Source organism: Puntigrus tetrazona, chromosome 1, assembly GCF_018831695.1.
Source record: "Puntigrus tetrazona isolate hp1 chromosome 1, ASM1883169v1, whole genome shotgun sequence".
Lineage (NCBI taxonomy): Eukaryota > Metazoa > Chordata > Actinopteri > Cypriniformes > Cyprinidae > Puntigrus > Puntigrus tetrazona.
The window spans coordinates 30,901,505-30,914,337 of record NC_056699.1 but is presented as its reverse complement, the minus strand read 5'-3'; the positions used below and the strand labels follow the sequence as shown (position 1 = coordinate 30,914,337).

General features: G+C 36.4%; 1 protein-coding gene across 2 annotated transcripts in view; it reads right to left on the bottom strand.

The window, feature by feature from the left end:
- Nucleotides 1-487: 487 nt before the first annotated feature.
- The window catches only part of dhrsx (dehydrogenase/reductase (SDR family) X-linked), a 39,968-nt gene continuing 27,622 nt past the window's right edge, over nt 488-12,833 (bottom strand). For both annotated transcript variants that reach the window (XM_043235391.1, XM_043235386.1), the window contains 2 exons: nt 9,114-9,321; nt 488-2,546 (listed from right to left, as the gene is read on the bottom strand). In XM_043235391.1, the coding sequence (XP_043091326.1) occupies nt 2,370-2,546; nt 9,114-9,321 (385 nt within the window). In that variant the 3' untranslated portion in view covers nt 488-2,369. The remainder of the gene's footprint in view (nt 2,547-9,113; nt 9,322-12,833) is intronic.

Below are 12,833 nucleotides of genomic sequence, written 5' to 3'. Positions count from 1 at the left end.
CCACAGGCATCCATGACAGAAAAAACCTAAAATGAGTCATCTGCTCCTGTAGAGGATTTCAGGTCACATCACAAACACACACACACACACACACATATATATATACACACAGCCTGCAACAGCCATCTCTTGAAATGTACCATCTGCTTAAGGCAAAATGTGCAACTATTACTTCAAAACAGTGGGGAAAAAAAACATTACATGTGACTATGCGTGACTGAACTTGTTGCGAAGTATTAGTGAGAACTAAATAATTTTCAAATGAAACGTCTGGAGCAAAGGATGAATGAAACCATTTTATTCTATTCAATTTAACAGAGCATGTGGATCATATGACTTCTGCTTGATGTCCTTGAAACGGCAAATGGCCGGACCCCGCACAATTTACGAAACCCGAAACGACATAAATTGCCTTTTACACCCCATATTTTCATATCCACTTCAACATTAGCAGAAAAAAAAAAAAACAAAAAAAAAAACCAACCACTGCAACAGCGAAATCAGTGTTTTTATTTAGACAAGAGCCTTGGAAGAGAAACTCATTCACTCTGTTTTCTACAAGAGCTGAAGATGAGACACTTCAGAGCCTCCTGGCAAGATAACGCTGCACTCTTTCTTCATCCCTCTCTTTCACACACACAAATGACAGAAACATTGGGCTCGTTCACAGTGCATGTGGCTGAGGAGCCAAGTACGCAAAATCCTCTTTGTACATTTTGTTTCTCGATTCATTTATCATCAACCATTTGGTGCCTCCGAACACTGTTATTAATTTATTTTTCTCAGTACCACAAACATATAATTCATCTGTTGTATCATTATTATCTGTGCACGGAAGTTATTTACCCTTCCTATAACGCTAGATACATTAAAATACAGCAGCACTTCCATTAGTGCGTAATTACAATACAATAAGCGAAACTAAAAGCGAATTCTCAAAAGCAATGCAAATGATGGATGGATATCCTCATCTCTCTTTTACCCAAAAACGTCATATATCCCATTCATTGTACGATACAGAAAATAAACTGAATTAGAGAAGTTTAAATGCGAACACATTTGGTCAACTGCATGATCGACGTCACATAAAATACACAAATAACAGGCACATTTTGACACTAGTACATTTAAATTAGAATTTAACAGGTCAAAGTAGCACTTTACCAAAGCGGCCAAACTTGAGACGACACCTCCAAGTTGTCACAGACACCAGCGGGTAGAAAGTAACTCATTTTACAGTACTTTTATATAGATATTGGTATTTATGAAGCGACATCTCTTGTTGGAAAACGTTCACATTTTCCATTATTTCAAGACTCAATTAGCTTTAGGTTTGCTATTGCACATCAACCTTGGATAAATACATATATAAAAAAAAAAAAAAAAAAAAAAAAAAGATGCCTGAATATATTTAAAAGTCTCAACATCTCAAAGGAAAATCTCGGTTTATAAAATATGTGCACATATTTTAAATGGTTCTGATTCAAGGTCTGTGGAAAAAACCCCAAAATGAAACAAAACAAATCAACAAAAAAAAAAACAACAACTACATTATTACACATTGGAATCACGTCACGGTCACGAACAAAACAGCTGGACAAAATTTCCCCCTCTCAGAGAAAGAGGGTGAATGAAGGTGAGGCACCTGGCATGGGGGCAGCCGTCTCTTTTGTGGAAGATTCAAAACACGGCATTGCAAATTGCACAGTGAGGGAATGAAAAACGCAGGGCTTAGCCAGACAAATGTTTTCCCCCTTAGCCCTTCTGCAGTTTGTGTTTAGACAATTAGATGCGGTAGGCAGAGGGAGGAATGACACTGACTGATGGGCGGAATAACCCAACGTAGGCGCCACTGAAGATATACAGCTATACTTGCAAAGAAAGACGGAAACGAAGAGAATCATCAGACACAGGCTGGTATTTGCCCAGTTTAGAGAGCTGGAGATTTCACGTATAATCCTTTTATCCTTCGATTGTCTTTATAGTCTGTTGACAAAATCAGTAGAACAGCCATTGCGACGGTCCTGATTCATTAAGCACCCAAAAAGGCTTAGCAGAGAACAAGAAACTAGATTATTAGTCGAAATCGTTGTTTTATTTGCTTAGTTCGGGGAAAAAGTGTTCGGAGAGTTCCCAAGTGAAGAGGAAGAGAGCGGTTTTCGAGACTTGTCACGTTTGGTTGAGGTACACGTCTAAGATGGCTTGCGAGAACGCTATAAAGGTAATAAGATGATTTAAAGAGCAAGGGATAATTTGGCAAACAGGGAAACTAACTTAATAAGGCATGAGGCTGAATTCTTCAGGTGGATGTTATATGGATGAGGGCCAAGGTTTCGGTGATCAGGAGCTCAGTGCATTTTTTCACAGGTCTATTGGAGACCTACTAGAGCGCAGCTTTCTTTCCACAGCTTGGTTTGCAGCCGTTGGTCATAAGAAAGCGCTGAAGACTCCGTCTTGCGCCCGTTGTACAGATACAGTCCTCCGATCCCCTCCAGCTCGGAGGCAGCTGCGGCGTAGATGGCCGTGGATGCTCCTTCTGCAGGCGTCTGTGGATGAACAGGAATCAGAGATGAAGTCAACACAGCTGTGGGCACGGTACGAATATTTCATCAGACGGATATTAAATATCTAAGAAGGACAGGAAAGATGTTCCCGATTCCTGGAGTAAAATATAAATTAGTAATGTCTGCCGATGTCAATGACTTCACGATCCTTGTAGGTGACAGCCATCGAAATGTTACAGTGCATTTGTGCTGTAGTGTTCTTTTTAGCACTTGAAGTCTGACCCTAGTACTTGACATATATATCCGCAGCTGCTAGCTCTGGTAATTGTCACTTATGTGTGCACTTTCTTGTAAGTTGCTCCGGTAAATAAACCTGCGGCAAAGTATGCTAGTATTGTATCTGTATCAAGACTGCTGGTTTGTCCTTTGGTTACACTTTAGAATAAGGTTTCAACTATTTACATTTAATCCAATGCAATTTACAAATGAGGACAATGGAAGCAATCAAAATCAACAAAAGAGTAATGATACGCAAGTGCTATAAGGCTAAGTCGCCTTAACGTAGTACATGTAGCAAAGTTTTTTTTTTAAATTGCATAATAAATTAAACAAATAGAAAACAGAGGGAGTGAGTGTTTTTTTATTATTATTATTTATTTATCCTGGCTCTTCCAAGCTTGGTAATGCGGATGGATAGTGGCCATTCTGAAGCTCCATAAATTGGATACGCCTTTGCCTTTGGAGGGGTCATCACATGTCTTCTGAAGCAGATCGATGGGTTTTTGTAACAAAGTATTTCTAGTTTTTAAATTATATTGTAAACAACTTACTGACTGATATGTGATAGGTTAGTTTTAAGCCACAGTACTTGCGGATATAACTGATTTACAGAGCTTCAAAATAATAGCCACTATCGAGCCACATTACCAAGCTTGGAAAAACCAGGAGAAAAAACTATGACTATGTTCGTCTGAAAGAATAAAGTCATATACACCTGGGATGGCTTCGGGTTTAGTATAATATGGGGTAATTTTCATTTTTGAAATAACACGAACAAACCATGTTAAAGGTGTTAAATGACATAATGAACAATACACGTATTACATTCTTTATTCATCTTTCAATGTTAATTCATAATACAATCATTCATTGTTAGCTCATGTGCACATAATGTTAACAAACACAACTTGTGATTTTAATAATGCATTAGTAAATACTCGAATTAGCATTAAGTAAGATTAATAAACGTTGTTTATTTTTAGTTTGTTTTAACTAATGTTCACTAATGAAGTGTTTCCCAATTTATATACACTAATAATAAAATATACCCACTTTACTAAATGCTAATTTAAACATTCTTCCCTAGCAAAAAGTTATCTATTTTAAAAAAAACATTTATTTCATACTAAATATAGTTCAGCTCTATTAACACATTTACTGATACATCACTCAAGACGTACTGATATAAAAATGACTTCCCAAAATTTCCAATATTAGGCCTAGAGTGTGTTTTTATATGAACATCAGGATTGTACGACCTTTGAATAATACGGGTCTTTAAATGAAAGACATTTTAAGTGTACTTATTGTATACTTACAATAGTTCAATTAAATATACTTCATTATATTTTTATTTGGACTTTTAGCACTACTTCTGCACAATGAAAGTGCATTAAGCACAGAATTATCAGAATTTAAAGGTGGACTGTGTAGATTTTCTATTTCGAATTGCAACCGCCTGCTCGTTCCCCGTTCGCCCCTGCCTTTAGAGAAGCTACGGTGGCCGTCACACACAGCTGAGATAGCCAGCAATGAGCTTTACTATTATATTTACTTAACTATTCAATGATTCAATATGATATCGCAAACATTATTGTTACTTGTTCATCATTCGGTCGGTATTGTATTATTTTTCACAGTAGAAGAGTATAAGTTATACAGGATTAGATCAACACTGGTGGGATTAACTGATGACAGATCCTTCATTTTTTGGTTGAATCCCTTAAGTTCTTTCAGCATGACATCTCAAAAACCTGTGCTCTTGATGCAAAATGAAAAGCGTCTATTAAAATGCATTACTTATCTGCCACAACACTTTAATGTTATAAATTAACCTTTATCTGGGGCTTTCCCCCAAAAAATATGCATATGTGTGATTCATTTGATTATGTAATTCAATTTATTTATTGTCGGTCCTAATTTATACACTTTCTCATGTGACTCTTGCCTCATGTTTACACAAGACGCTTTCCAGCTGCCATGGTTAATTATTCAAATTATCCTTCTAATTGCAAATGTTATGGCTCGCTTCCACATCAGAAGATCTAAAAGTTGGGCAGCAGAGTTGGTGAGATTGATATGCAGACGGTCAGTTGGACTATGACCTCCAGACGGATCAATTACCCAGGACAGCCGATCTTCTCTAAAAAACGTTGCCAGATTCTGCACTTCAAACGGCTCTCTTTGAGGCCGGCCAATTGGGGCTGAGCACTGTTTTTCTCTTTTCAAGAATCTCTTTCGTCTGAGGGAATTTGGATTAAACTACAGGAGCCACAAGGTTTCTCGATACTGAGCTGAATCAATACAGCACAAAGAGTGTGAGAAAAGCTCCTCTCTTAAAGCTGTTAGTATTGGGCCGTACGGGGCCTGTGTGCTTAAGGGGAAATGGAGCAACAGCTATGGTACAGATCTCCACACTTAACACATTTATATATTGTTTTATAAAAGTGAGTATGACATTTACAGACGCTGTATACTGCACAATGGCAGAAATATGTGAAAAAGCAGAGATTTTGCTGGGTTGTATACACATATGCTCATCTGCATCAGTGAATAGGGCTGCTTTACATCATTTTACTTTTATTAAAGATTAATGGGTGTATTTTACTATATATATTAGGCTTGTGATCTTTGCACAGCACCAGTAATCAGCAAAAACCGTAAAACAAAATACATTAAAAACAAATGCTATTATTACTTCCATTATCACTTAGATTGATGGCAGAACTCAACAGGCTTTTCAAAATCCCCCCAAAATTTGTGAATTTGATTTTGAAACTGACCCCAAAATAAAATGTTATCATTGATCACTTTACCCCATGTTGTTCCAAACCCGTAAAAGAGTTGTTCGTCTTCGGAACACAATTTAAGATATTTTGGATGAAAACGGGGATGATTGTGACTGTCACACTGACTGGTCAAAGGCCCAGAAAAGTATGAAAGACATTGTCAAAAATAAGCTATCAGTGGTTCAATCAAAATTTTATGAAGTGACAAGAATACTTTTTATATGCATAAAAAATAAAAAGAACAAATGATTCGACAATTGGTCTCTGTCTTCCTCCACATCACCGTCATTTTGGAGAATATCCACTGAATGCAAATGAGCTTACGCTATTCTGTGTCAGCTGCGAGACAAAGATATGTTTTTCTGTGTGTATTTACGCTTTGATTTAAATGAAAACAGCGTATCCTTCTGGCATGGCTGACACAGAAGAGTGATGAAGTATTTTGGTAATGTCTTTCATACTTTTCTGGGCCATGACAGTGTTCATTATGCGGTTGTCAAGTCATAAGCTTCCCGGTTTTCATCCAAAATATCTTACATTTCCTGTATGCTATGCATACCTGGCCAGTTTATACTAAATTGAAATTGTCTTCTGAAGGCAAAGCTTTTACAGGCTTGGAACGACATGAAATAAGTGATTACGCTGTGACACGATTTTCATTTTCGGGTGGAGTGACCCTTTAAAATCAATAAACTGCGTCTTGCTAAGTAGATTAACACTTAAGCATGATCTAGCCATCAATTGCCAACTAAAAGAGAAAATAATCAACAGAGATGAGGAGATGAACACATATAAATTCACTTGATTATAATAGAAAATTTCATATGGTTATTTAATTTCTGAAGCATTATTTTTTGAATATTAACAAAACACTCCACTTTTTTTGAAAACAGGCTCCCCCAAAGTTAAAAAGAATTTTAATTGTGAATTTTAGCATGTTTGAATCCATTCAGCCAATCTGCGTGATGTGATTTCAGTCATGGTATAACTTTTCATTTTCCTTCAGGCCTAGTACACAAAGTAACTACAGGAGAGCCAAGTTTTAAATAGGAAAAGTATAGAAACTCTTTGGTAATTTTTAAATGAGATGCTTCTGGTCTAATCAGGTTCAATTATCTATGCTAAGCTATGCTAAGCTATGCTAAAAGCCTGGAGATTGGCCGAATTAAAAAGATAGTAAAACTCAACTCTGGGGGAGTTGGAGAATGAGCCTATTTTCAAAAAAAAGTGGAGTGTTCCTTTATATGAAGATGAACAAAATTATAAAAATATGCAGATACCCTGAAAATTTGAACCATACCACCCTTCCCTAATATTTTAAATCCAAGCATTCTGTTATTCTCATTCGGGTTCTGAAAAGCTGTCAGTTGAGAGAAAAAAAAAAAAAAAAAAAAAAACACTGGTGGAAAAGCTGTGTAAATGTAAAAGAAGTGTTCAAAAAGTAAGTATACTTCAGTTTTGAGAGCACATTTGATTTATAGGAAAGATGTCACATCGCTCTCCTTCTCTGAACACAAACGGTTCCAGAAATAAACTTCAGAAATTGTATACGCGTTCAGTATTCACATCATGCACAGCAAGGAAACTCTTTTTCAGGAAACAAAAAACCTATTAAAACACATCATTATCTTTGACATTTTTTTCCTCAACTATATCTTTTTGCTCACGGATAAACCTTCGCGTTTCTTTTTCTTTCCGCCAAGTGCCCAAAAATTGTATTCTCTACAGTGGGTGTGCTTTTCTATTTTGAAAGTGTTTAGTCATAACAATATTTCCCCCTCGAGACGTTTATAATTTGTCGTCTTTTCTTTTAAACGCGTACAGCACACTGTCCTCGCCGAGCGCTGTGATTTCTGGGTTTTCTACAGCAACTCCTGCGCCGCATGCATAATAGACGCCACGGACCGTGACTCAACCCGTAAATAAGCACCCTGCAAAAGGATATTGCCGTGCTGATAACGATCACAATAAATCAATATCAACACACCTCACCTCAACAAGAGGACGAATTTCGAGGAAATTACATTTGTATTCAACGCATTGAATTATCTTTTGTAGTACAAATAATTCCCCTTGAAGAGAGGCGAAGGTCGCCGGCCATTGTTGAGGTATTCGTTTTCTGCTTTATCCGGTCTATTGCGCATAACCAAAAGAGAGTTGTTCACACATAAAAATGAATCATATACTGTTCTGACGGCGCGCGCGACACTATCATACGCTGCTGTTTGCTATTCTGATCATCTCTGAAGCTCTTTTAGCACAAACTCAGCTGAATTTAATGGAGCAGAAAGAAACTCTGATTGGATCAGGGATGACGGTAAAACAACCTGCGAAAATGGCAGCAATTTTGATCATTTTGAGGCAACACATCAGTGCTTATAGACGGGTGGTATTGTATAGGTATCATGTAACATATAATGAAAAATCTGGAAACATTACATATAAAAATGTATATAATGTAAGTGTGTATTTTAGATTTCCTTTCTTGTTTTCATCTGAAAGGTGTAACAAATATTCTTAAGGAAGATGAAAGAATCACATCTGATTAACACACACACACACACAAACACACACCTCTGAAGCAAAGAGACAAGATAAATCCAATTATTGTTCACCCTGACACAGCGGCTCCAAACCTTTAGATTTCAAGACGAATTCCAAGAGATTGGGTGAGACAGACAGATGGAGAAGAAGAAAAGAAAGAGTGAAAACAGTGTCTCCCGGGATACACCGCACTGTCACAATGCCTTATTGCAACATATTGGGGCAGGTGGGTTTGTCATAAAGTGTTGTCATTCAACAGTGCACCTTTCACAATGGCCTTTGTCAGTAACTCCAAAGCGTGTTACACGCAGACGCAATGCATCTGAGGGAGAATATTCATGCACTTGCGAAATTTAATGTGTTAGATACAAAAGCTGCAAACTCTTTATAAGACTGTTAAGTAATGACAGTTGTTCTAGCTTTTAATAAAAAGTTTTTAACATTTTTACAAAAATTTAAGACAGCATTTAAATGGTTGGGGTCCCAAACAGGATTATCATAAAAAAAAAAAAAAAAAAAAAAAAAAAAGAAATACAAAAGTACTAATGTTTAAGCACATATTCTGCATCTACCTAACCTTGAAAACTACCCTACTATTAATGAGAAGAAAAATGAAAATTTGTATATGATCACAGATCATCTATAATACGAAAATAATTATTGTTCTATTGTTAATGAATATTTTTTATTCACTCTAGTGTCTATTCTAGTCCAACTCCACCTCAATTTCCTCTCTGTCCTGTCAATAAAAGTGTCAAAAAAATCAACCCAAACATGAGTGAAGCTAAAGCTCTACACCTCAAGAATTCCCTGCCAAGCACAGACAGATGTCTGAATAAACCATCACGCCAGTGGCTAAGGCCTAGTTTGGCTGACTTTCCAAAGTTTGGCAAGTTATTTAAGTGAAATAAGGCATTCCAAATATGTCCAGGCAATTATTACCCTCCAGTAAACTTGACTAACTAGGTTTTATAGAGGGCGATATGATTTTCCTTACCCTGAAGAGCAGTTTTGCGAAAGGTTTCTTGGCCAGCTGGGCCGGGCTAGACAGATTGTCATACAGGGCTGTGTCCACCATGCCTGGGTCCACTGCGTTAACTGTTACAGGGTCACCTTTGACCCACAGCTGGTCCTGCATGTGGTAGGAGAACAGCAGCAGGGCCAGTTTACTCTGGGCGTACGCACCATGAGCGCTGTAACACATCCTGGGCAAGAGAGAGAAGAAAAAGAGAAATACTGAGTGTGGTTAAACAGCTATTTTGGTGGCAATGATCATTAATGTGTTGTTTGCTGTAATTTGCATTTGTAAACCCATTATGGCAAGAATGTGCTTGTTGATGTGTGTGTGTGTGTGTGTGTGTGTGTGTGTGACAGAGAGAATGATCACAACTGAAGCAACAAAACATCACTGAGCACAATGTTTTATAATATTTATGATTTGGACTTAGTTTTTACAACTATATTTCTATATTTCATTACAGCATTAATATTTTTCTAGCTTTACATTTAAGTTTTTCCTGTGATATTTCTGTTATTTCAGGTTCACTGCAGCTGGAATATTTTTAACACACACTGAAAAGGCAATTATTCAAACTAAATGTACAGTTAACAACCATGAACAGAATTTGCAACTCATTTTATGATGCATTTCCGAAGTAAACATGATAAAAAAATATATATGATAAATAATAGGGATGCACAGAATGTTCTGCAACCGAAATAGTTCGACCCGAAAATAGCAAAAAAAAAAGCTCTTTCGGTGTTCGGCCGAAAACCAAAAATACTAAATAAAAAAAAAATGGCCTCAAACGATTAGTAAATAAACCGAGTTGCATGCAGCCTATTCATGTACAGTTTTAGCTGTGGTATTGGACTTGTCATTGAGAATCATGATATTTCACCAGCGTTAGTCTCACGACAATGCTACGTGCTTTATGAAGCTCTAAGTATCAAATAAAAACTCTCAGGCATCTAGAGGAGACAGTGACCCCCACATTAACGAATCAAAAATCTTGCATTTCTATGCAAGTTTCGAAGTCCTAGAATGCCCTAGAATGAAGAATCCATGTCTAATCTTTCAGCTGACTCATTTATCTGTTATTTATACCGGCAGATGTCTTTGCGCCCACCCCTGCCTCTCTCCCTCTATCACCTTGAAGGACGTATTTATTAGGAATCTTCTGTGCCAACCCACAGCATGGCCCCCCCACACATTTAACATACAGCGTGACAAGAAGTCAGTTGCAGACGGGCACCTTGTTTGCTGTATTAGATTTGATGTTTGTCAGTATTTATTGTAACACTCATAACCACCCCTTTCTGCCTCCCAGGAGGCTTTGCTGCATTCAGTCAATCAATAGACACATGGTGCTCTGAATCACGCTGCATGTTATAGCGACAGTGTCCTTGAGCCGTTGAGTCTCTGCAGTACATGACTGCAGAAACGGATGAGGACTCTCAAGACTGAAAAGCAATAAAAGCAGACCCGAGGAAAAATAGAATAGCAGCAATATTTTAAGAAATAAAGCAGATGCAAACAGGATGGGCAGAGCCGCACTACAGGAAGATCTGTGTTTAATGAGAGACTTGGACATGTTTTCAACTTTGAGAATATTAGGGGTGCACCAATATTAAAATTCTGGCCAATACCGATAAGACAATATTATTTCCATGATGACAACTGATAAATGGCTAATATTAAAATCCAATACTTTTCTGTCAAATTGAAGTAAAATATAAAAACTAAAAGGCAATCATTTCAAATGCTGCACTGGATTTCTGGCATCACACTATTATAATGTATATAAATGGATGTAAAATGGATGTAAATGGATATTTATTTTGGAGATCTAATAAAATTTAGGAAAACTTTCTGTTTCATAACAAAGTATTAGTGGTTTAAATGTACAAAAAACTGTCCTAGTTCTACCATTTGCCCCACTTTTGAATTCTCAAAATTATTTTGTTTAAAGGGTGAATATTAATAATATTTAATTGATCTTAGTATTCTTTCAATTATGTTCACACTTTAGTTTAGGGACCAATATCAACAAACTATGAATTATGACTTCTCAATAATACTTTTATTAATAGTTAGTACGGCAGTTGTTAAGTATGGAGTAGGAGTAAGGAAACTAAAATATGCGCATGAAGAATGAGATATTTATATGTACTTTAAGTACTAATAAACTGTCAATATGCATGCGAACAACCAATTAGTTAATAGTGAATATTCGACCCTAAGCTGAAGTGCTAGGTAGAATTATGAAATTATGACTACGTTAATATTCAAACTTTACCTACACAAATTCCAAAATAAAGATTTATATATATATATATATATATATATATATATATATATATATATATATATATATATATATATATATATATATATATGGTCATTTTTACATTCATTCATCCTCAAAATGTGGGGAGTCAATGTAATCTACTCCTAAGACAACTGAACCATACAGAGATTGGATCACAAAACTAGAACCACTGTGAGAACAAGACCAATCCCTCAAGACCAATGATATTGGAGCCACTTACTTTTACCATCTCTAATTCTGCCCATTTCACTTTTTAGAGCGCCGTCAGTCACATCCACTGCACTTGAAGAATGGCCTAATAAATGAAACGCCTTTCCACATTTTAGTTACAGCTTTGACCTCCATGATGCTGCTTCCTTAAGTCCTAAAATAAACTATATTTCATGTTTTCACTGCAAGCGCCTGCTGCACTCCCATGATACAGCAAGGAAAGCACTAGATAGCTACAGTATATCATTTTTTTTTCTTAAATCAACTTACTAGACTATTGTTGCTGTGTGGATTGTTTATTAAATAAATAAATCTAGTCAGTTACACTTTATTTTTAGGGTCTAGTTGCTTATTATCAGGTATATTACTAAAATATTAGTCCTTTATTAATTAAGCACATTTTAATGCTTTATTCTACCCGACCATAATCTACATCCCTAATACCTATAGTTTTACCAACTAGTCTAAATTAATCACACCTCTAAGAGTATTTTCATGTGTGTTCCAAGCTCAAAAATGTTATTAAATATTACATATCAAAATTCTTTTGATCCGTTGATATATAGTAAGTCATTGTGCTGTAAGAAACATTAAGTTTTAGCACTCAAAGCTTTCTCATCATTTTAAAAACAGCTTATATCGAAATCAATCCACCAAAATGAATGTGCCACTTTATGATGTAATAATGTAGAGGAAGATTAACGTGTGCTTCAACATCACTGCCTCTTTAGCCCCACCCACCGATCCATTTACAAAACAAGACACAATTCGATGAAGGATTTTCGGAAAGACAAACTAAAAGACAATGCTGTGCTGCTGACTACATTGGATCTATAAGTAATGTCACACCACGCAAGTGTGAGTAACGGTTTTTATTTCATGGTCACTATTGCCTTTTGATATGTCCCGAGTATTTCACAGAATCACAGCAGCGTCCATCTGAGAAGGATGTAACATGCACAACTGTTAGCCAATCACAGCAGTGAACATTTCCTTCCGAGTCTACAAACCTCCATGCTCTATTCAAGCACAGCGTTCTGACGAGGGGGTCAAAAAAGAGATAAAAAATAGCCTATTACTTCTAAATTATGAATCGAAGAATAAAAACGAAGACAGTTTGTAAACACTTAATGAACATACATTTCATTCAGACTGTGCAAACACAGAAAACACAA